The sequence below is a fragment of the Camellia sinensis genome, chromosome 7 (assembly GCF_055761805.1).
Source record: "Camellia sinensis isolate YWXY chromosome 7, ASM5576180v1, whole genome shotgun sequence".
Classification (NCBI taxonomy): Eukaryota; Viridiplantae; Streptophyta; class Magnoliopsida; order Ericales; family Theaceae; genus Camellia; species Camellia sinensis.
Window position 1 is genome coordinate 134987719 of NC_138967.1, and position 25784 is coordinate 135013502.

The window sequence follows — 25784 nt, forward strand, 5'->3', positions numbered from 1 at the left end:
ACATCAACTAGGATAAGGGTGTCCAATATTGTACATGCGTAAGTGTTTGATTCATTTAACTCCTATGTCTAACGGCCCGAGTATACAACAAAATTTACTTTTTCCTTATTATAATTTTTTTACTTTTTAAAGATAAAATAATGTTAACAAGGTATCATAGAATATTTTATGTATAATATAGAGATTTATGCCTGATTTTATAGTAAACTAGAATTATCAATTATGCGTGCAAAGTGAATTTTTAACTACACATGTCAAACCCATATATCATGCTCTTACCCAAGTGCATGCACAAGTCAATGCCCAATCAATTAACACAAGAAGCCAAGCATGACCTAGCAAGATTGCTTGAAAACATGAGTGGCATTTTCCACTTTATTCATTAGAAAAACCATCAGATTCAGAATAACCACTTCACTACCCACAACACAGCATTTGCCTCTGACAAAAAACTATACACCATGTTTATTTCTAGTTTTTTGAAAACACTTTTTAAAAAATTTTACTTTATTATTTTATCTATTTTTTTGTTTTTATTTTTTTTTAATATTTTAAACAATTTTTTTAATTTTTAGACACACATAACATAAATACACTTAAAGAGTATAATTTTTGTAAAAAAAAATATTTAAAAAATTCACTAAATACCAAAAATACAAAAAAAAAATACAAAATTTAATATATTTTTGTGTATTTATTAATTTTTTAAAATATTTGTTCACAAATATTTTATTTTTAAATATATCTAAGTAAGATGCATCTAAAAAAGTAAAAAAAAAATTCTTAAATTTAAAAAATATTCACTAAAAATAAAAAAACAAAAAATTCAATTTTCAAAAAATTAAATTCAAAAAACTGAAACTAAACACACTAATAGATATTTGACAATACAAGTAGACGGATCCAAACCAATTGGCCACTTTTTCTTATAAAACTAAAAACCAATTAATCATTTTAGATGGTTAAAGAGTACAGATATTTGAAACTACGAGAACAAGAAACCATATTATATAATGAACATTGCATGAAAAAAAGCTTGAAGAACTAAGAGCAGAGATTTGATCATGTGAAAATGAACTTAGATCATCTTATTTGACGGGACTGAAAGATCTTTCTCGAGCATGAAAGAAAGATCTGGCATCTGTGACAACACTCTCTCTACATCACCATCCTTTGCCTCTGCGGTTGAATTTAAAATTTCTCCGTCTTTAGCAGCTTGTCCAACATTCCCTCCATTGTTTAAATCAGCCATCCTAAACACGTATAAAAGTCCATATAAGATAACGTTGATAAGTTTATTATACAGTACATCAAAAATACATTGAAAAAACTAATTTCGACTTCTGTAATTTTAGTGTTGGGTGCAAGGAGTTATTAATCTGACTTCTGTGATTTGTCTGATAAAATGCAGAACAGAGCAGAAACTTGGATTGAATTATCTGAAGTGCACACAAAAAATATCATGACATAAATCTAATTGGGCTGTGACATGAGAAACAACACAAATCACTAGTACGTACGTGTACTGGGGCAATCTTCCCACAACACTATAGAAGGTTGACTTGAAATATTTTTTTTACAGCAGATAGACGTATGAAAACCTAAAAGGGAAAGGAAAATGAAGTGTGTGGTTCTACTAGAATTCTTTGAAAAGGCCTTTCAAGCATGCTTGAGACCCATCTCATAATCTTTATTTATTTATTTTTTTTTTTATTTTGTTTTGATAAACAAAATTCATTGAGAAACTAAAGCATCAAGGAGAAGCTAAAGAGTAGCACCCCCAAAAAAAGCAACACCACAAACAAAACAAAACAAAGAACAAACCAAAACTAAACGACTCAATCACATCATCTAAAAAGTCAAGAAAGTAAACAAGTCTGGATCCATCAGCCCAGACACCCAACCACACAAAACATTGAGAAACCATCTTTCTAAACAAGACACCGAATGAACAACCTCCTGGAAAATATGCCGATTCCACTCCAGCCAAATCAGCCACATTAAACACAGAGGAGCTATAGCCCAAGCCTTCCGACGCTTCTTCCCCCACCCGACCCCCTGCCCAACTCCACAAAACCCCCAACACCCCCTTCGGTTGGCACCCACTGCACCCGAAAGGTAGAAAAAGTAAGAACCCACAAAACATGACGTTCCACCTAATGTGGTCAGCCAGCAGCCCATACTCCTGAATGCTTTGGTCACCTTAAGTGGAAAACAAGGACTTTAAAATTGATATCAAAACTATATTTAAAAAACTAATTTCAACAACTGTAATTTTAGTGTTGGGTGCAAAGAGTTATTAATCTGACTTCTGTGATTTGTCTGATAAAATGCAGAACAGAGCAGAAACTTGGATTGAATTATCTGAAGTGCATACAAAAAAAATCATGACATAAATCAAATTGGGCTTAGACATGAGAAAGAACATAAATCACTAGTACGTACGTACATAGTTGTCAAATCGGGATTCGTATCGTGAATCGAAATGGTTTCGTACCGAATCGCGAATCAAATCGAATCGTGAATCGTAAAGATTCGTTAACTTTTTCTAAATTACTTAAAAACATATATTTGCACATTTAGATGTTAAATAAATCTTATAAATATAAAATATTTAGATTTAAATCAATGAAAATGTTGTTTTGAATAATAATCACGTAGTTTAATAGATAAGAAGTTAACAAAAGTTCCTATGTAAGATCACCATCTTACCTTTTTTCTTTTTTAGATATTTCTTATCAACCATTCTTAATAAAGATAATAACCAAATAGACAAACTATTAATTTCCAAAATAACAATAATTAACAACAATATTGATGTTTGGACAATAAGTATATATACTTTTCTAAGTAACAGTAAGCAAATAATAAAAAAGAATTATTTAGAATATTTTATTTTAAAGCCTAAAATGTTTTAAAAGGTATAACTGGCCTCACACATGTAATATTTAATTATATTCAATTTAATAAATAGCAATAGATAATTCATAGTGTAACTTTAATCTTAAACATCTTTAAAAGATATATTATGATTTTTTAAAAGGAAAAAATATGAGAAGAAAGATTAAAAATATGTTGGGTCTAACTAAATATGCTTGGATCCTAATAAAAACTCCATGATCACTAAAATAACAACAAACCATGTATATATGTTGGTCAGTTTGGTATTAAATGCTATTAAAAGTTGTGTTATGTCATTTTCACTAAAAAGATAGAGAAAAAAAGAGTCAAAAATATGTCGGACACTAATTTCAAAAATTGCATGAATCGTGAATCGATTGTGAATCGTACGATTCACTAGAGATTCACTTCCAAAATAAATTCACCCATAGATTCGTATCGATTTTGCAAAAATTACGAATCGAATCGTGAATCGTAAGATTCTGATAATAGAGCGTACGTGTACTAGGGAAATCTTCCCACAACACTAAAGAAGGTTGACTAGAAATATTTTTTTAACAGCAGATAGACGTATGAAAACCTAAAAGGGAAAGAAAAATGAAGAGTGTGGTTCCATTAGAATTCTTTGAAAAGGCCTTTCAAGCATGCTTGAGACCCATCTCATAATCTTTATTTATTTATTTTATTTTTTTTTTATTTTGATAAACAAAATTCACTGAGAAACTAAAGCATCAAGGAGATGCTAAAGAGTACACCCCCAAAAAAAGCAACACCACAAAACAAACAAAACAAAACAAAACAAAACAAAGAACAAACCAAAACTAAACGACTCAATCACATCATCTAAAAAGTCAAGAAAGGTAAACTAGTCTAGATCCATCAGCCCAGACACCCAACCACACAAAACATTGAGGCCAAGTTTGGGAAGACTCAAAAAAGCCAAAAAGCCAAAAAGTTACTCAAAAAGTTAAAATGTTATCACTATTCACCAAAAGTCAACAATTACGGCTGCACAACTCCCAATACTAATTTTCCCTTACACATTAATTTATACAATTTTTTAATATACATTTTTCCATAAAAAGTCAAAAAGTTAACCCAAACATTCATATTTTCAACCTCAACAATTACGGCTGCACAACTCCCAATACTAATTTTCCCTTACACATTAATTTATACAATTTTTTAATATACATTTTTCCATAAAAAGTCAAAAAGTTAACCCAAACATTCATATTTTCAACCTCAACTTTTTAGTCTAAAAAGACAAAAACTGCACTTATTTAGGATACCCCAAACAACTCCTGAGAAACCGTCTTTCTAAACAAGACACCGAATGAACAACCTCCTGGAAACTATGCCAATTCCACTCCAGCCAAATCAGGCAAATTAAACACAGAGGAGCCATAGCCCAAGCCTTCCGACGCTTCTTCCCCACCCGACCCCCTGCCCAGCTCCACAAAACCCCCAACACCCCCTTCGGTTGGCACCCACTGCACCCCAAAGGTAGAAAAAGTAAGAACCCACAAAACATGACGTTCCACCTAATGTGGTCAGCCAGCAGCCCACACTCCTGAATGCTTTGGTCACCTTAAGCGGAAAACAAGGACTTTAAAATTGATAAGATGTCATGGTTGCGGATTTTTAGAATGTGGTTTGCATACATATACATTTATACAAGTAAAATATATTATCACGGAACAAGAGGGAGTCGAGGGCTGCTAAAGATGCTATTTATCAATAGCTGAAGTTCTATGGCAAGAACCTCAAGCACAGTTCATTACAACATTTGTTTGTCATCATGTATAAAAGTAGTAAAACATGTGAAGTGAAAAGATTGGAAAGAAGAAAAGAAACAGACTCATATGTTCATATGAAGCCTGCCTTGGACATGTTTAGGGTTAATTTGGGTCATGATACTGTAAATTTATAACTCATCACGATGTTGGTTAGATTTATTGTGTATTATTAGGTTATAGTCAATGGTCATTTGGAAATTTTTGAATTTTCTGGAAACAGCCTATAAGGTAAATGGGTCTTCTCATGGGTCAAGTCACATTAACAGTTATTATGTATGACTTCATTAGGTTGAGAATGTTCTAGTGGACAAAGTTTCTTCATTTCCTATTTTAAAGTCATACTAATATAATTAAGAGAAGTGTAGCAGTCTCTCAATGCGTATGTAATCATTTTATTCGATAGTGGAAAGAATTTAAAAATACATTAAAAAAAATTAAATTAAATTAAACATAGTGTATAGCTTCTGAAGTTTTATGCAGTCCATAACACAAGCTTCCTTTAGGGATAATTCCTAAAGAATTCGAAGTGGGATGCATATAGTCTTTCTTATGGAATGAAAGAAGTACTTCAGAACAAGTCTTTCAGCTTCAACTAGGGGTATACACAGATCAGATTGATCTGATTTTAGAGTAAACCAAAAACCGAACCGGTTTTTACAGTTCCAACAAAATTGGAACCGTAACCAAATCATTAAACTGTGGATCTGGACCAAAACCGAACCATATAAACCTGTTGGGTTTGGTTCAATTTTACAGTTATAGAAATTTTATATAATAGTAAATATGATATATTTTATGTTAGTAAATAAACTAGCAATAATTAATTTGGTCAAATTGATTAGAGTTTATCAATGTCACAATGAAAATTAGTGTTCAAATCTTATAAGAAACTTTTTATATTTTAATTTTTCCATAAACAAATATGTACGGTTCGGTTACAAACAACCGGGAACCGGACCGATTTGAACGGTTCCACTAGTTTCAGAATGAGAACTGAAGCTAGTAAAAACAAAACCAAACCAAACTAAACCAGCGGTTTAGACTGGATTGGATCAGTTTACCGGTTCCACCGGTTTTTTTTAACACCCCTAGCTTCAACCTATACTAAATTCAACTCCCACCAAAGCTTCACTGACTTTCCTCTTTTCCACATATACCAGAAGTACTAAGAAGAGGTCAATTTAAAACCTTCCAGTCAAGAGATATGTCATATTAGCCAAGAAGAAGAATGAAAAAGAAAAAAAGAAGAAAAAAAAAAAAAAGGTACAACGAAGCCCCCAGTTAACATTTAATAATGAACATGTAACCACAACTCCCAGCTATGGAGCAAAGAAGATCCACTGAATTTTCACTGCCTTGAACATTGAACATCAATCTAGCCAAGCCAACCACGCTAATGAAGAATCTTACTTTACTTACATAAAAGGTACCTATTAAGGAAAAGCTCTATTTTAACTTAATAATACTATTGGTGATTGAAGTTATTATAATAACTTGTTGGACATAAAACTAAAAGTGAATTACTTTCCACCAAAACATCATAATGACCATAATAAAAGAACACCTCAATGTTAAGTACTGCAATTTTGTTTACATTCATTCTAATGATAAGCTATATAAAAATCAAATTTTACGAAAAGATTATTTTTAGCAAGTTCACATAATAATATAAAAATCCTGACAGCATCCTGGGACGAATGAGATGTTAGAATATAATATGTAAAATGTTGCTTTAATAATTAGGTTAGTATAATAATTAGTATGCTTTAATAATGTACCTTTAATAATGTTGTTTGGTTTGTGCTTCTACTTTCGGTTTGTAATTGTTCTCCCTCTCCTCTATAAAGGAGAGAGCTCAACACACCATAAGATATATCAATCAATAATACAATTCTCTATTTCTCTTTATACATTAAATTTCTACATGGTATCAGAGCATGTTTAGAACCTAATATTTTTGTTTCACCGGCGGGCGGCAACTTCGCCTTGGCTGCCCGCCGGACCTCAACCTAGTCCGCTAAAATTCTCTACACATACCTTGACTCCGCTGCCATCTTGGTCACCTTCAAGATCAGAGCATCATCACCATCATCCATCTTGGTCACCTACACCAAACACACTCTCTCTCTTTCAGAACCCAACTCTAGCCCTGTAAACTTCCAGAACCAAGCTTGGCTTCAGATCGGCACTGGTTCGGATGCACTGTTCCAGACTACTTGAAACTGTTAAAAAGTTCTCAAATACTTTCGAAAGAGCAATTACTTGGCAATGAAGATGCAGTGGAGGAAGATGCCTTCAAGGGTGACATTAGTTGTTTGGCATCAAATGAAGCTAACATCATACCTGAGGAGGCTGATGCAATGCATTGGTCCTTCAGTAATAATTTCAATGACATGGTCCATTGTGCTGTTGAGTCGAATGAATATGCAGAACAGAAAAACATCAGCCTGGCTTCTGCATCAACACCTGAAATGAATGATGATTGTGCTGCTGTTTCACCATATGGTCTTGCTTCTTTTCATGGAACAATGGGCTATGGAGCCTCAGAACTCAGTCCCAGAGCTGCCCCAGCACATGTGGGATGCAAAGAACATGATGTGTGCTGCTGACCCACACCACCCACCTTTCTTTTTATTATTTTATTTCATCTTTCAATTCACGCTTTACACACCACCTCCACCCACATGGGTTGGTTCCCACTTTTCATCATCAATATGTTCACACTCTCTTTCCACTTTCTTTTCTTTTCTTTTCTTTTTTTTTTTTATATCACACACTCCCTCTTTTTCTTATCACCCACGAGACTACTCACATGAACCACCCACTCTCTGTTAAAATAATTTATCATTTTTCCCACCCAAAACCTCATCATAATATATTCTATCTATATTTTAATATGTAAACCTATACATATATATAAATTGAATTCAATTTCTTTTCTTTTTTTCTCTTTTCTTTTCTTTTTATACATATATATTATTATTATTATTATTATTAAAAAAAAAAAAAAAAAAAAACAACAACAACAAAAAACCGAACACCATTGCCGATTTTCCCAAAACCGTGGGCCAAGAAACCACGTGAACCACTTTCCTTATTTCTCCCATCTTTCGTTTTGATTTCACCTATATTCTTATTATTTCTTTCTTTATTTTTCTTTCACATTATTTTTAATCTTTTTCAAATTCCATTCATTCCATATAGCTTTGCACACCAAACCATATTTTATTCATCTCAGGGATCAACCCCGATCACAATTTTCACCAAAAAAAAAAAAAAAAACCCAAACAACCACATCCACAGGCGGGATTTTTCTTCTCTACTCTGCTGCCGGTCTCTTCTTCTTGCCTCCGTCCTGGGCGGCCCTTGACGGTGTTGCCTCCGTGTTTCCCACTCCACTGGGCACGATCACTATTCCCTGCTCCTCCACTGCAGCATATGGCGGACCTCCGAATCGGAACATCACGGTGGCCTTCCGCTTCAGCTCCTTATTTTCCGCCTTTAGCACACTTATCTCTGCTCGCACATCCTTATACATGCGTTGGAGCAGAGCCAGTTGGGCGTTTAGCTGCTGCACCTCATTTGTTCTACTTTGCAGCCGGTGCGACAAGTTTGTGACCGCCGTCATGGTCTCCACACATGACTTCAAAGTATACTGATTGGCCTCAATATCAGTTTGCACCGCCATTTTTTGTTCCACAGACCGCATCGGAAAGTTCAACGGAGCAAAATCAGAGGTGTTTGGTTGAGGTTCACGGGCCACCGCACCAGTTATCTCTCTTGTTGACTCGTTGAGGTCTGGAAAGAGAGTGAGCAGACTACGGGACGAAGAGGCCATTTTCTGGGCAACCGAGTGTTACAGAATGTTTCAAGATTTGCAGCTCTTAGAGACAATCTCTCAGAAAACGAATCTCTCTCAGAAAATGAAGAGTTTTTCAGAAGTTTTTTCACAAGGTTTTTTTGTCTTCGCTTCTGCCTCAAGCACAGCCTCTGCCTCAGTTTATAAAGACCCTGACGAAGAGGCAGACACGCACATCATGCGCCGCTCGGCGCTCGACGACAACATGGGCGCGCCTTTTGATGGCACGTCTTTTTATGGCACGCCTTTTTTATGGATTGGGCACGCCTTTTGATGGCACGCCTTTTGAAAGATTGGGCACACCTTTTGAGGGTGCGACTTTTTAGGGGTCCGACAAGACTCTGTAAACTGTCCCGACATTGATTCCGGTTAGCTCCTTCATGGGTCCGACAAGACTCAGTAAACTGTCCCGACATTGATTCCGGTTAGCTCCTTCATGGGTCCGACAAGACTCTGTAAACTGTCCCGACATTGATTCCGGTTAGTTTCTACAAGGGTCCAGCAAGACTCCGTAAACTGTCACAACAACTGTCACAACACCTTTTGAGGGTGCGACTTTTTAGGGGTCCGACAAGACTCTGTAAACTGTCCCGACATTGATTCCGGTTAGCTCCTTCATGGGTCCGACAAGACTCCGTAAACTGTCACAACAACTGTCACAACATTGTCTGCTACAACGGTCCGACATGACCCCATAAACTGTCTTCTACATCGGTCTGCCATAACCATACAGTCTTCTACAACGGTCTGACACGACCATACAGTGTCTCCTATCCATTTTTATTTTATTTTATTTTTCTGTTTTGTTACTCTCTCCAAACTCAAGTTGGTTGGTTCCTATCCTCCTTGAGTTTGAGGGGGGCTGTTAGAATATAATATGTAAAATGTTGCTTTAATAATTAGGTTAGTATAATAATTAGTATGCTTTAATAATGTACCTTTAATAATGTTGTTTGGTTTGTGCTTCTACTTTCGGTTTGTAATTGTTCTCCCTCTCCTCTATAAAGGAGAGAGCTCAACACACCATAAGATATATCAATCAATAATACAATTCTCTATTTCTCTTTATACATTAAATTTCTACATGAGAAACCAAATATTGTCACATACACAAACTCAGGCATTTTGCTTATAAAAGTGATCCATTCTAACAAGCCCTTATAGCAAATTGTTAAAAACTTGATCGATGAAGTGGGATATTACAACAAAACAGGAATTCTGAGGGAACGCACCTGTTTATGGCAGGACCTTCTGCCTCCATATTATTCACTTCTTCGGAACCAGTTTGATTAAATGATCCTGGATGTGAAAAACTACCAAAATCCATTTCTTGAAAATTGTTGGTTGAACTGGAAAAATTTATATCTAATGTCTTTTCATCAAAAGCAGTAACCTGATTACCACTTTGTGTCGAAGAATTCTTCGAAGGATCTTGTGGACTGGTAGAGGTTGTAAAATCATTCCAAACATCAAATGAATCATTCTCTTCACTGATTGTCTTATTTTCAGGTACACAGTCCTTACTTTTGATGGTTGCATCGACCAACTCAGCCGGGTGGGATGACGAGAAGTCCAAATTATGCAACAGATCATCTTGAATCCCGCCATTAGTTGCTGAAGCAAAAGGGGTTGAAGCGTCCTTCGGTTTTTCGTCTTCTAATTCTTTTCCATGTCCAAAGACTGAATCCATGTGGGCAGAAAGATCAACCGTGGAACCCACAAAAGGATCAAATGATCTTGAACCCTCCTGCTGATTTTCCGAATCAGCAGACTGAAAATCCGCCTCCCAACCAGAGAAAGTGCCACCATTCTTTACTTCAGAAGAGGTAACTGCTGTCTCGGAATGCTGAACATTCTGAAATAAGCTAATATTTGTTTGGCTGGCAAATGCATTCATTTCCATATTCTCATTCTGCTTGTTAATTACTGGCTGTTCTTCCAATGAATTAAAAAAAGCCTCCCTCTGCGAATCGGCAAAAAAGTTGTCCAGGTCAACTCCAACTGAGTTCAAAGAACTTGTGTTTTGTATTGGTACACCATTTGTAAGACTCTGCTCAGTTTTCTCTGACTCAACTGGCAATGTGATTTTGATATTTAAGAGATCAGATAATGAAATTTCATCTTTTGATCTACTCCGTCCTCTGTTAAATTTATTTTCTTCGACAGATGGTCCAACAGTCTCCTGAAAAATAGAATGCTAATTTAATTCCAGAATTCAAAAAAAAAGGGGGGGGGGGGGGGGGGGGGGGGGGGGGGGGAATAACCAATCAGTGGATGATTGGAAAAAAAGTCTCAGATTAATGATAAAGTATACAAATTCTAATTATTAAAATCATAAACTTTTCCATAGGAATGTAATTATTTTTGAAAGCTCCACCTGATTTGTAATTGCCCCAACATAAAACCTAACCCATCTTCAGGATCTAAAGAATAGTTGTTCCCATACAATACATATAAACCTAAACAAAAGTAGTCATAGTTGTGATAAGCCAACCCGTACTATGCTTAAGTATGCATGTAGTTATGAGTTTGATATGAATTTGCAAGTTTAAGTATATGAATTATGTGAATTTGGAATAATATATGTTGAATGTAGGAATATATGTTACAATTGGAACTTTGAACTGAAAATTGAAAACCTTAGAGGTGCAATAAGCCAAAACCGATTTCATATCTATGATTAGCATGATTTATAGAGCTTACGGTGAAATTTTGAAAAATTACGATTCATTATGTTTAATTAACCTAAATTATATATTTCTAGCTCTTTTGTGTTCTTCATTCTTGTTGAGACTTGCTAAAGAGTGGGTTAGAGAGAGAGGAAGAGGAGAAGCTAGGATTTTACTACAGTTTCAAAGGACAAACCCTAGATTGAAGTTAAGGTATGAAAATTTACTTATAATCTTTGTCTCTAACTCATCCTTGTCATGGAATCAAGAAGAAATTGCGAGTTTGGAGCTAGGGTTTTGAGTTGTGTAAGGGTTTGAATAAAATCATGAAATCTCTTCATTTTTGTTTAATTTGAGTTCATTCTCGTGCTTGATCCATGAAACAAACTCTGATGGTTTATGCAACCAAGTTTTGTTGGAAGATTCACCATGTTTGTATGTATTTTGAGCTTGGGTATGACATTCATGATTGTATGAAAAAGATGAGTCAATGAATTTGATGTTGAAGCAAAATTGATATGTTTAAAATGAAATTACACTCATATCATGCTAGTATATCATGTTTTTGGGTTAGTTTTACATGAATTTGGAATTGGAAATGAGTTTGGAAAGTTTGCATTTTTGTGCCATTTTCGGACTGTCTGATTTTGCCCAGACCGCACGAGCGGCCACGGGCATCGCACGAGCGGAACATGAACAAAAACAAGGAATTGCATTTTGCTTAAACCACCGCTCAAGCGGTCAAAGTGGGCGCACGTGCGGCCAGCCCTATTTCAGCTTATACCTAGTAACTTCAAATAAGTATATCTCCCTCATCCGGACTCCGTTTTAAGTGATTCTTAAACCTAAATTCAAACCCTTCCAATGATGGTGGTCTCACAACTAAATTCTAAGTATACAAATAGATATGCTCAAATTAATGAAGGATGTTTATTTTCTTTTAGCCATTTCATGCCATTTCCTACCCTAACTTAATTTCCTTTTGCTTCTTGCTATTTCCTTAAACCTTAAATGTGTAAACATGATACTTTCAATCAAAACATATGAAATTGTGGTAGGAAACATTAATCTAAGCCATGAACATTTAGGGTCGTTTAAAGTACATCTTTAACACAAGCTTTGTACATGATTCACATGTAGAGAAGTTTAGCATCAAACACTTGAGAGGGATTAAAGAAGGGGGAATGATTGAACAGTTATGTAACAAATAAATTGATTGAGTAAATTGAAGGCAATGTGTTTTGAAATGTTATGCTTGATTATGTTTCTGCAGGCTGAGTCGTCAAGGAGTGTCATCTGACCAAGCACTGTGAGTAATTTCTTTATAACGGTATTTTCATATGAATACTTTGGAATTGTGAAACGCATGCTTTGTATAAATTATGTGCCTTAACAAGTGTTTCCAAAATGATAATTATGCTTGAAATCTTCGGAGTAATTATGCTATGACAAGTTTCTGAAAGAATGTTTGGACAAAAATGAATGAGTTTCCTTTTGAGCAACGATTGTGATAAATTGGAAAAATGTACTTTGACCCTTAGTAACTATTATTGGTCTATAATCCGTCTTGAACGTTTTGTATAAGCTAATGATTTGCTATAAACGTTATGTATGATGTCAATCTTTGACGGTTGTCCTATCTAGCAATTCAGCAAGTTAATTAAGGCCTAAATCACGGTGAGTAATAGTAATGTAAAGATACGTTCTTAAATAATCATTTTGATCCAGGTACGGTGACTTATTTTGAAATTATGTTTTAATCGAAATGAATGAGTTTTATGAATGTTATACGGCATGTGCAATATGGACCTAACGTCGTTCCGTTTATGCTACGATGTGCTTGGGCCTAAGGCCATTTTGATATATTGGACTCGAGGTTGTTTTTTCATATGTGGGCCCGAGGCCACTTTGATATATGTGGATCCAAGGCCGTTTTGATATATGATTGGGCCCGAGGCCGTTTTGATATATTGGACCCAAGGTCGTTTTGTTATATGTTGGGCCTAAGGCCGTTTTGATATATGTGGGCCCAAGGCCGTTTTGATATATGATTGGGCCCGAGGTCGTTTCGTATCATGTGTTGGGCTTGAGGCCGTTCTGTGGACCCAAGGTGGCTCTATAAATGTGATTAAAAGAAAAGTACGAACTTCACTATTTGATAAGCTATGAAAGGATCAATGAACGGTATTTGATACTATTTGCTTTCGAAATGAGTTTAACTATGTCAAGATTTTTATATTGATTAAATAAGACATGAGGCTCATTCATTTAACCCCTCACATGGAGATTACTCATTGGGCTTCCAGCTCACTCTGTTTATTTATATGTATGTAGGTGAGCATCAAGGAGTGGGAGTTCCACATTAGAGACCGCATCAGAATCAGCCTTTTGTAAAGCCACCCAAGTTGCACCTCTATGTCGGGGCTTTGGTGTTGTTTTGGCCAAGCTTGAGAAGCTTGGGTTTTCTATAGTCTATGATGTTATAAGTTTTGATTCTAGGTTATGTATATATAATGTATGTGTGTAAATGTTATGGCATATAACATGAAGTGTGAAATGAGATATAATATGTATGTTTCTGATCATGGCAGATATACACAGCTCAATGGACACATTTCATAATTGCTTCCGCTGTAGGCTCCGTATATTTACATATATTCTGTATGATTGTTTGAGGACTGCGGTAATCTACGGATTACTGGCCAGTTATAACCCAAACTTTTAGGAGCAGGTTCGGGTCCTGACAATAGTTTTCTGTTGAACCTAGAATGGGAAACCCATGAAGCAAAGTGGAGTTCGAATTACCTTGACTTCAATTACATCTTCTCATCTCCAGTAAAAGTAGCCAATGACTCAAATACAAAGCCAAAATGCCTGCAGTAAAAGAAACTCATTCCCAGAATTTCTCACCAACAACCCACCACAACTTTCAAATTGGGTTCTTTCCAAACCGAAACAATCCAAAGATCACAAACGCACCAGATCAACCAGGGCATCTGACCTAGTGGTTGTGTAACACCTTTGTGGTGTGAGATGTCGGGTCGTACAAAGAGAAGTTTGATATCCTTTGTGGTGCTGCTTATTTTTTTCCCATTATCAGGATTGTATGTAATTATTAGTGGAGTGGTAGTTGGGCTTGGTCTTAGTAGGATATTGGTTGTTAGCTAGGCTTTGTTTACTTTCTAACTATTGTGAGTAAATAGCCTGTTTGATGATGTAATATTTCTCGTTATTGTAATTACTTTCTAGTGAGCTAGTAGTCGGTTTGATTTGATGATCTCATACTTGTAATTGCTCTCCTATCAATTTAAAAAAAAAACACCAGTTCGTTTTACAGAATTGTAATGAACGCAAAACTGCAATCTTCCAAATAACCCAAGCGTGACCTTACCCAAAACAGACAAATTTACAATTATGCACAATCATACCCACAAATCCACCTAAATACTCATTTATACATACTGTGCGATAATATAGGCAAAGAAATGAAATTGACAGAGAGAGAGAAGAGACTGACCGATCCATTCAAGTCCAAAGACTGAAGTAACCATCGATACCCAAATGTGGATTTGAAGGAGATGGGTTCGGGAGGGAGGTCCTTAAATTGGCGTCTACCACAGTACACACAAATCAGCGATTGTAACCCTCTGACGAGTCTGCACTTGCAATGCTCGCACCGGAGATTCGGCGGTGATGGGTCGAACCCAGAAACCGATTCTCGGAGGGGAGGGAGGGGAGGGGGGTGGGGATCGTAGGAGGAGAGTCCGGCGTCGTTGCGGAGCGAGATCTGGACTTGGCGGATCAAGTCTGTTGGGATTTCAAAACCCATCTTCGTTTTTTATTGTGTTGTGTACTGTAAATCGAAGCAATGTTCGTGGTGATGGTAAGACTGTCTCTTTCTCTCTATATATATATTTATCTATGGATTTCTCTCTATAAATGAATGTGTTGTTCTCTGCGTTTGCGTTTCTCGGAAATGTTGGGTGATTGAGAGGGAAGACAACTCTGGAATTTCATCACCTCCGTAGTTGGTCGTTTTTTAACAAATTACCGGTTCACAATATATTTTTGTATTTTAATATATTCTATTATTTTGATATTTGGTTCATCAAATTTTAATTAGTATATTTAAATTATTTTATAAATAATTTTATTCTTATAAATATTTTTTTCAACTTTTAGAAATTTGATAACGTGAACATTCATATTTTATAATATGAATATTCATATTGACGTGTGAATATTTATATTGATGGCGTGAACATTCATATTGACAGTGTGAATATTCACGTCTTGAAATAGTTACATTGTCAATATGAATCTATATATTATGTAAAGAAAATTAGGTTTTTAACCCACAAATTTTGTAGAAGTTTCAATATTCTAATCTTAATTTCTTAATTTTTTAATTTTTAAAAAAAAAAAACCTCATAATTTGTTGATTTCTCTCAAGCTTTGACTTTTTTCAAACACAAACTTTTCAACTTATTGCAACATATCTATGTATTTATAACACATAATTTTTCACTTATTTTTTATACTAGAAAGACAAACCAAGATAAAAAGAGAGTTTCAAAGCCTCGAAGTAATCTTTTCATTTATTTTACAATGGTTCTTTTTTTCATGTATTTTTTTTTTATTATGAGAAAAATGTGATTGTAGTTAGATAACCATAAACAGCTGTAAAGAGAAAGTTTCAAAATCTGTAAGTAATCTTTTTATTTATTTTTCAATGGTTCTTTTTTTTTCATTTATTTTTTTATTATGAGAAAAATATAATTATAGTTAGATAAATATAGCGATCCCGGTTTCCCTTTTTATTGGTTGTTGTGTACATCTCGTTTACATCCTTTACTCTTTTGTATTTGAGTCTTGGGTTGTATTGGGTAGGTGTAAAACAGGTTGGTTGAGCTTAGGAACCAAGTGTAGATGCCTAGATTTTGGTCTGTGCGCTCGAGCGGGGATTTTGGCGCTCGAGCGGGAAAATCACCCTTCCAGTATTTTTCTCTGCAGGGTTATCCGCTCGAGCGGGAGTTTGGACGCTCGAGCGGGAGTTTGTGTGTTACGCTCTAGCGGGGAGTTGGACGCTCGAGCAGAGACCTGGTTCTGTAAAAGTGCTGGGAGTGTGTATCCAGCGCTCGAGCGGCAGTTTGGCTGCTTGAGCAGGAGTCTGTGAGTGACACTCGAGCGAAAGTTTCCACGCTCGAGCGGGGAGTCGGGTTTAAAGCTCCGTGTTTTGACTTTTAAAATCACTTTTTCACATTCATTTCTCTCTCTTACTTTTCCAAAACTCCATTGTTGAGCCTCTCTCTCTAGAACCTTGCCTTGTCTCTAGGTATTGATCTAGTTAGAGTTGTTTCCTCACCTTTGGCCTTTACAAAAGTTGTGTTGATCGTTGAGGGCTACGTTTTGATCCGAAAATATCGAGTTTTAGAGCACGTTGAGTTTCTTCATCTTCATCCCTTGAACTCTGAATTTGAGGTAGGGATTCCTACTCACTCTTATGGTCTTTAACATAGATTTTTTGGCAATTTTGATAAAGTGTTGAAATTGGGAAATTTTGGGACTTAGAGTTTCAAAATGTCAAAAAGGGTTTTATTATTTTGATTCTAAAATGAGTATTTTGGGTTTCAAAATAGTGGTATTGATGTTGGTTGTTGATATATGGACCATTGGGTCAATATTGAAAAATGGGGGAAAAAGCCCTAATTCGTTGTGTAAATTAATTTGTATAATTAATTTGGGAAAAGTGTTGGTATTTGGAATTGAGTTGGAAATAATGAAATTGACTCATTATATGGTAGAATAGTGGAGTTGGATTTGTTAATCGCTCACTTTTGAAAACATGATATTTTATCTGTTGGAGCTTTTATTATCTGTTTAGAAATAATTGCTTGGGCTACTGGTGGAGGGTAGTTTTGATTGTTGTAGACAATGCATGATGATTAGGCAAACTAAAACTAATCAATTGGCTATGTCATAAAGTATGACGATTGGTAGAATACATTAACGTTATGTATTGATTGATTGTGTATATGACCAATGTGTATATACTCTGTGTATGTGTGTGTGAGGAGATAGGGGATGTACTCCACGGTATAGGGGAAGATAGAAGATGGACCTCTAAACCGGATATTGTTTGGGAGGAGATAGGGGATGGACTCCACTGATACAGCTCATATGCTTGTCAGATTTATGTGATGATACAGCTCATATGCTTATCTATGGAAGTGATGATACAGCTCATATGCTTATCTATGGAAGTGATGATACAGCTTGTATGCTTATCTGTTGAAATATAGATACAGCTTGTATGTTTATCTGTTGAGATGTTGATACAACTAATATGTTTATCTATTGAGAAATGGGAAATGTTTAATATGAGTTACTGTCTCATAGAAATGGTTGGCCAGGTTCTGAGCCATTGATATAATTTGCGAAACTGTTAAGAAATGGAAAGTAGAATGAAACATAGTCGCAGTGATTATGAGATGGAAATGGGTTATGAATTGATTTGTGGAAATTGAACATTTATCAATTGCTAATGTCTTAGTTATTGTTCATACTGTGTTTAGCATATTTCTACTGGGCATTGGCTCACCCTATATGGGACATTATTTTCAGGTACAGGTAGCATGCCACCTCCAAGGACATAGCTTGGATCATGATGAGAGTTGAAGACTCTTTTTGGTTGTTTTATTTGTATTACATGTATAGCAAGCCAAGGGCTTAATTTGTATGGAGTTAGTACTCTTCTTTTGTGTAACCAAGTGTTAACTTGGAAAGCTGTAAGCCTATAGGGCACTTGCTTTTGTTGTTAACATGTAATACTGTTATAAGAACTACTCTGATGAATAGAAATGGTTAATCTCTTTTGTATAATGCATGTCTAAAGTGATGGATTTATGTATTTTTTGGGGGGGCGTTACAATAAACATGAAGAGTCACAAAGATAACATAACAACTGTAAAACAACTAAGCTTAAAGCCAAATCCTCAACTATTCTTTCCAAGTGTTCGGCATATCTACACCCAAAAAAAATTTGTGATTTGCATTTTGTCTAGCAAAAAAAAAAATTTATAATTTGATTTTTAACCCACTATATTTTTTGGAAAAAAAAATTATTGTGTTTTTTAACTATCAATTGACTTAATTTATGATTTGATTTTTAAATCACCGTGTTTTTTTAAAAAAAATGAATTGTATTCATTAGGTTCACATAAAGTACAGATTATTAATGATGATTAGATTGTATTTTGAAGAAAAAAGAATTGTAATTGATTTTTTTAACTCACTGCGTTTTTTGAAAAAAAAAAACTATTGTGTTTTTTAACTATTAATTGACTTAATTTGTAATTTGATTTTTAACTCACCGTGTTTTTTTTTGCCGGGGGGGTGGGGGAATAGATTTTATTCATTAGGTTCACATAAAGTACTCATTATTGATGATGATTAGATTGTATTTTGAAAAAACAAATGTGTAATTGATTTTCTTAACTCACTGTATTTTTTGAAGAAAAAAAATGGATCGTGTTTTTTAACTATTAATTGACTTAATTGCAATTTGATTTTTAACTCACTGTGTTTTTTTGGGGGGGGAATGGATTGTATTTATTAGGTTCACATAAAGTACCCATCATTGAGGATGAATTATTTATAATAATTAGATTGTATTTTGAAGAAAAAAATTCTAATTGATTTTTTTAACTCACTGTATTTTTTAAAAAATAAATGATTGTGTTTTTTAACTATCAATTGACTTAATTTGTGACTAGGTTTTTAACTCATTATGTTTTTCTTTTTATTATGAGCAAAAATGTGAATGTATTTTTAACTACCAATTGACTTCATTTCTGATTGGATTTTAATTCAATGTGTTTTTTTTTGGGGGGGGGGGGAATGATTGTATTTTTTAACTATCAATTAACTTAATTTGTGATTGGGTTTTTAACTCACAGTGTTTTTTGAAAAAAAATAATAATTGAAAATGATTGTGTTTTTTAAATATCATCAATTAAAAAAAAATTGTATTTTATCTAGTAAAAAAAATTATAATTTAGTTTTTTAACGCACTGTGTTTTTTGGTGGAAAAAAAATGATTGTGTTTTTTAGCTGTCAATTGACTTCATTGCTTTTTATTATTATTATAAGCAAAAATGTTATTGTGTTTTTTTACACTCCATTTTGATCACATTTGTAAAACCCCATATTTTTATATAATAATAATAATAATATATATTTTTAATTTTCTTAAATAATTAGTCACAATATTTTGAATTTAATAGTCTGTATATTTTTATACTGAACATTTATTTAAAATAAAATGTTTTTTTGACTTTATATTATCACTCAATATAAATTTATGAACCTTATGATATTTTTATTCAAATTACACTGAAACCTAATATTTTATATACTAAAACCCAAAAAAAAAAATATAAATATATATATATATATATACATATTTAATCAGGCTCTATTGGAAGTCAATTAGACTAATTAAATTATGTGGGATTTGAGATTAGATATAATTAACTAATTTTGTGTCAATCAAGACTTATTAAGAATATGTATTATTTAATTAAATCAATCTTAATCATAAATTAAACTATGGAAGGAAAAAAAAAATAAATAAATAAATAAATAAAAAAATAATAAATTTATGGGTGTATATGAAGTGAGGGTGTGCTGAGAAACCCAAGTGTGTGTACTAAGAAATCTGTTTGTGTGTGCATGTGTAAGTGATGTGCTGGAAGCTTGACCAAGGTGCATGTGTGCAATGTGTCAACAAGAGAAGTGCATGTGTGTGTGTATAACTAAGGAGTTAAAGGTGTTTGGGTGAGGAATTGGTGGGTATGTGCTGTGAGAGTCCTAGAGGGAGAGAGAGAGAGAGAGAGAGAGAGAGAGAGAGAGCCGCGAATGAGAGAGAGGGAGTGAAAAATAAGAGAGTATTGAAGCCTATTCAATTTTTTTTTGCTAGAAGGAATTTCATGGGAAGCAAAAAAAAAAAAAAAAAAAAAATTAATTAAAGAAAGGAAGATCTTGAAGGCTAATAGGTAAGAAAACCCTCTCAACCTTCTCATTTTTTTTATATAATTGAAATTTTCAGATTGTATACATATGATACATTGTCTAAATTGTTTTGAATCTGCCCGCATGTTTACCTGAATTTTTAGATAATTTTATACTCAAAATTTCGAGATGATTTCTTCTACAAAGTTGTTGATAATGATGTCTAGTTTGTCCAGAAATTTTTGGAAATAATTTCTGAGCTTTCTACGAATTTATACAAATTTTTAACTAAATCTGAAACTGTGTTGAGAATAAATTATTTTGAATCTGCCCGCATGTTTACCCGAATTTTTAGATAATTTTATACTCAAAATTTCGAGATGATTTCTTCTACAAAGTTGTTGATAATGATGTCTAGTTTGTCCAGAAATGTTTGGAAACAATTTTTGAGCTTTCTACGAATTTATACAAATTTTTTTTTACTAAATCTGAAACTGTGTCGAGAATAATCTGTCTTGAATCTGCCAGCATGTTACCCGAATTTTTAGACAATTTTATACTCAGAATTTCGAGATGATTTCTTCTACAAAGTTGTTGATAATGATGTCTAGTTTATCCAAAAAGTTTTGGAAACAATTTTCGAGCTTCCTACGAATTTATACAAATTTCTAACTGAATCTAAAACTGTGAGACAGATTTTACCATGTATTTGAAAATTTATTTAAAATTCTATACTAAGCCAAATCTGGTAATTTCTAACTAGAAGATGAAATTTGAGAAGTCTAGTTTCATAATAAATTCTTAGATTATGGTTTGATCTATAAATTTAAGCATGGAATTAAAATAAGGAAATGTGACAAATCTGTGTCATAAACACTCTTGGAATTTGTTTAGAATTATTTATAAGTTATTTTTGGAAAAATATTTCTGAAAAATAATCATAACATGTTTATTGAGTATCCTGCAGATTGATATGAATTTTAGAGTTGTATAAGTAATGTATTTATAATTTTATTTGCAAGATATATACTCTGAAAATTTTTCTGGACAGGATAAAATGACCACTTTAATATTATGCTAGTCTAATTTTGTAAATCAGAAATTTGTGCATGTGTGTATTTATGGTTTAATTCTTGTATCTAAGTTGTTATTTCATACCATGGTTTAAATAAATTGTTTATTTAAATTCTCTACTTTTATTTAGTATTGTGTGACACATGCAATATTTTATGATTGGAAATTTTAATGAGTTGGTATAACATTACTTGTGATAAAAAAAAATTTGGAATTATTTGTGATTAATATCAAAATTAACTGAAATGATTAACGGCATATACAAAGTTAACAATTGACGGTTAATACCAGTTGTTCGGGGTGAGTATTGGTTTAAAGACTGTACGGAATTAAGGGTTGACGGTTAACACCGGTTGTTCAGGGTGAGCCCTGGTTTTGAGAATTCTCACGTAAATTGTGTTGCGAAACTCTAAGATGGCACGAGACTTATTTGACCCCTTTTCGGTATTCGGTTTTGGAATAAGGGTGGATGTGCAGGTGGCACACAGGGAGGTTACTTACCCCTGGTAGACCGTTTCCTTGGGGCAGACCACGGATGCCACTACTTGGGTATATAACTCCGGACGTGGGCATCCCTGGTAGTTACGGTTGGTAACACTTAAATATTTGACCAAGGGAGGGTTTCAAATTAACCGTTGCCATGCTTAGTGGTTGGTAAGTTAAATCTCTTTGGTGAGATTTCGAGTGTCACCTAATTTATAAAAATTACTGAAATTATTCTAATGGTTGTAATTTCTGTGTATAATTATATTGTTATCTCATGTTTAGAATATTATTATTTTTCTCTTAAAAAGAATGGTAGGTTGGTTACGTTTTCTTACTGTGTTGCAAAACTCATGGCATATATTTTTGTTGCCCTGGCGTTTTATGCCAGGTTTTAGCGAGGAAATAATTGAAGCTGAAATGGAGTTGACGCTAACGTAGAGCCTTGGCTGAGTTGAAATCATAGCAAAAGTCGAATAACTTTATTATCCTATATATTAGCTATTAAGGACCTTATAATTTCATTGCTGTTGTATTTGGATAATGTTAAGTTTTTATTTAATATTATTTGAACCTTTGGTTATGTACGAGAGTTGGAATGCCCTATTAAGATGTCAACTTTTTAGTTTATTAAGTCATTTTGTTTATTTAATTTCCCTTGATGTTTAAAAAAAAAAAAAAAAAAATTGGGGCGTCACAACATGGTATCAGAGCTCCAGGTTAGAATACCTAGGGACGGTGGGAAGAGGTTTAACCTCAATTGAGGAGTAGTATCATATGTTAGAAGGAATAGAATTATGTAACTCATAGTTTATGAGAGCTTTATGCTAATCATAGTGACTATCCTTGTTTGATCCTAACTAGCTTGACGCCAAATCTGTCGGATGTAAAATCATCACTTCTCTATCTTCATTGAACCTTTCCAATTCGACAAAGTATTGCCTTAAGATGATCAATTGGCAATTTTTGAGCCATGTTTATTGTATCTTGTATGTTGTTCTCTTGAAAACCGGTTACGCTCTTTTAATCCTTATAGGGTGAAGAATCATAGGTGTTTGGTTTGAAATGTGTATGGCCAAACACAATTTCAATTCAAATATCTAGTTTGATCACCAGCTCCATAATCTTAACCCTATTTAAAGTTCAAAACTATCATGTCATCCGACTTTACCGTCTGCTCAAATTCCTTTTGAATTCTTATGCTAGTTATGCTATGGTCGTAGCCACGTCATACTCTTTCTTCTCTACTATAATTGTGTGGATCTTAGGATTAGAGCTTGAACGATTAGAAACACCTATAAGTGTAGCTTCACTGCTAGGAGGTCAAACTCGAGTAGATAACGTCTGCAAATCATGTGAACTAAGAGTCTCTAATTTACGTTTAACTTGCGACCTACGAGTCATGGAAATTTCAGACTTTGACGTTATCCTAGGAATGGACTGGTTATCAGCCCATAGAGCCATCATTGATTGCTATCGGAAGACGGTGATTGCTTACTCTCAGGATGGAACACGATTCCAATTTAAGGGGGATAGACAAGATTCCCTATCACTAACACTTGGAAATTCAAAGTGGCACAATCACCTAGTTGGGTGGCTAGCCAGCTTAGTTCTGGAAGATAAAGATCATATGGAACTAGGGTTACGAATATGCTGATGTGTTCCCAGAGGAATTACCAAGACTACCCCCAAAGCGAGAAATAGACTTTACCATTGAACTACAACCTGGTACATCACCGATTTTAATGGCACCACATCGCCTGGCACCAACTGAATTGAGAAAGCTAAAGACATAGTTGCAAGAATTATTGGACAAGGAATATATAAGGTCAAGCACGTCCCTGTGGGAAGCACCAACCTTATTTGCTAAAAAGAAAGATGGGACACTCAGGTTGTGCATTGATTATCGACAACTCAATAGTCACCATTAAGAATCGGTATCCACTACCTCGGATTGATGACCTTTTCAATCAGCTTAGAGGGGCAAAGTATTTCTCAAAGATAGACCTCAGGTCGGGGTATCACCAATTGCGTGTTCAGGAAGAAGATATTCTTAAGACTGCGTTTCGAACCTATTACAGCCACTATGAATTCGTGGTGATGCCATTCGGCCTAACCAATGCACCAGGCATGTTCATGAACTTAATGAACAAAATATTCACACTTTACTTAGATCAAATTGTGGTAGTTTTCATAAAATATATTTTGGTGTATTTCAAGTCTGAAGGAGACCATGAATAATATTTGAGAATAGTACTTCAAACTTTGAGAGAAAACCAGCTGTATGCTAAGGCTAGTAAATGTGAGTTCTGGATGGGGGAAGTAAGGTTTTTGGATCACGTGGTATCTGACAAGGAAATATTAGTAGACCTAACTAAAGTAGAAACAGTGACAGAATGGAAGCAACCTAAGAACACATTTGAGATTCGTAGTTTCTTAGGACTCGCCGGTTACTATCGAAGATTCAAGACTTCTCAAAACTGGCCAAACCAATGACACATTTGACTCAAAAGAGGGTAAGTTTGAATGGAACGAATCTTGCGAAAAATTCATTCCAAGAACTCAAGAAAAGATTGACGAGCGCCCCTATTCTCCTAGTGCCAGAACGTGACGTTGGGTACAACGTGTATTGTGATGCTCCCAAAGAAGGTCTGGGGTGCGTATTGATGCAAAATAGCAAGGAGGTGAAATTGATAAGTTAAATCAGTTTAATTTCAAGTACTGGACCCTATGAAAGTGTAATTAAATACTCGATTCAGTTTAATAAAACTAAGGTTTAATCAATTGGGTTCGAATTGGAGTTAATTGAGTTGTGAGGATTGAGAATTTAGATTATTATGAATTACATTTATTTATGAGGTGCTCAATTGAATATGTAATTTATAGATGGAGATTTTGAGTTTGATATGAAATTGAAGGCCTTAAAGGTGAGAGAAACCAAAATTGATGAGCTCAATAAGTTTAATTTGATAATTGGAGCATTTTGGGGATTTGATTTGAAATCTGATTCAGAATGATAAATTAACCAAAATTAATTGGGCCTTTATGGAAGTCAAATTCGACCAATTAAATTATGTACGAGTCTAGAAGTTAGAGTGTTTATGGGTGTGAGTGTATTGAGAAATCCGCTGTGTGTGTGCATGTGAGTGATACGATGGAACCTCAATGAAATGTGCTAGTGTTCAGGTGCACACGTGGTGTGGAATGGAAGATGGGAGAGGGTGTGAATGAGGTAAAACTGGAAACTAATAACATAATAGTAGAGTTCGCTCATCGGTTACCCACAACTTTTCAAAACCCAAGGACAACTTAAATTTCGGGGACGAAATTTTTGTAAGGGGGATAGATTGTAAAACCCCATATTTTTATATAATAATAATAATAATATATATTTTTAATTTTCTTAAATAATTAGTCACAATATTTTGAATTTAATAGTCTGTATATTTTTATACTGAACATTTATTTAAAATAAAATAAAATAAAATGTTTTTTTGACTTTATATTATCACTCAATATAAATTTATGAACCTTATGATATTTTTATTCAAATTACACTGAAACCTAATATTTTATATACTAAAACCCAAAAAAATATATATATATATATATATACATATTTAATCAGGCTCTATTGGAAGTCAATTAGACTAATTAAATTAGGTGGGATTTGAGATTAGATATAATTAACTAATTTTGTGTCAATCAAGACTTATTAAGAATATGTATTATTTAATTAAATCAATCTTAATCATAAATTAAACTATGGAAGGAAAAAAAAAATAAATAAATAAAAAAATAATAAATTTATGGGTGTATATGAAGTGAGGGTGTGCTGAGAAACCCAAGTGTGTGTACTAAGAAATCTGTTTGTGTGTGCATGTGTAAGTGATGTGCTGGAAGCTTGACCAAGGTGCATGTGTGCAATGTGTCAACAAGAGAAGTGCATGTGTGTGTGTATAACTAAGGAGTTAAAGGTGTTTGGGT

The 25784-nt window shown here is 34.1% G+C and overlaps 1 protein-coding gene across 1 annotated transcript; it reads right to left on the reverse strand.

Annotated features, from left to right (window-relative positions):
- Positions 1-900: 900 nt before the first annotated feature.
- Positions 901-15305, reverse strand: LOC114274219 (uncharacterized). The gene is made up of 3 exons (XM_028216117.2): positions 14746-15305; positions 9792-10741; positions 901-1253 (listed from the first exon to the last, which is right to left on the reverse strand). The coding sequence occupies exons 1-3, from the start codon at positions 15055-15057 to the stop codon at positions 1079-1081; spliced, it is 1437 nt and encodes a 478-aa protein (XP_028071918.2). The 5' UTR covers positions 15058-15305; the 3' UTR covers positions 901-1078.
- Positions 15306-25784: the final 10479 nt, after the last annotated feature.

Bases quoted from the DNA above. Each gene is read 5' to 3' on its own strand.
- LOC114274219 (XM_028216117.2), bottom strand. From the start codon at position 15,057: ATGGGTTTTGAAATCCCAACAGACTTGATCCGCCAAGTCCAGATCTCG. The intron at 10,742-14,745 runs GTCAGTCTCTTC...TCTATTTTTCAG, and splicing joins CTTTGGACTTGAATGGATCG to GAGACTGTTGGACCATCTGT. The intron at 1,254-9,791 runs GTGCGTTCCCTC...ATACGTGTTTAG, and splicing joins GAAGGTCCTGCCATAAACAG to GATGGCTGATTTAAACAATG.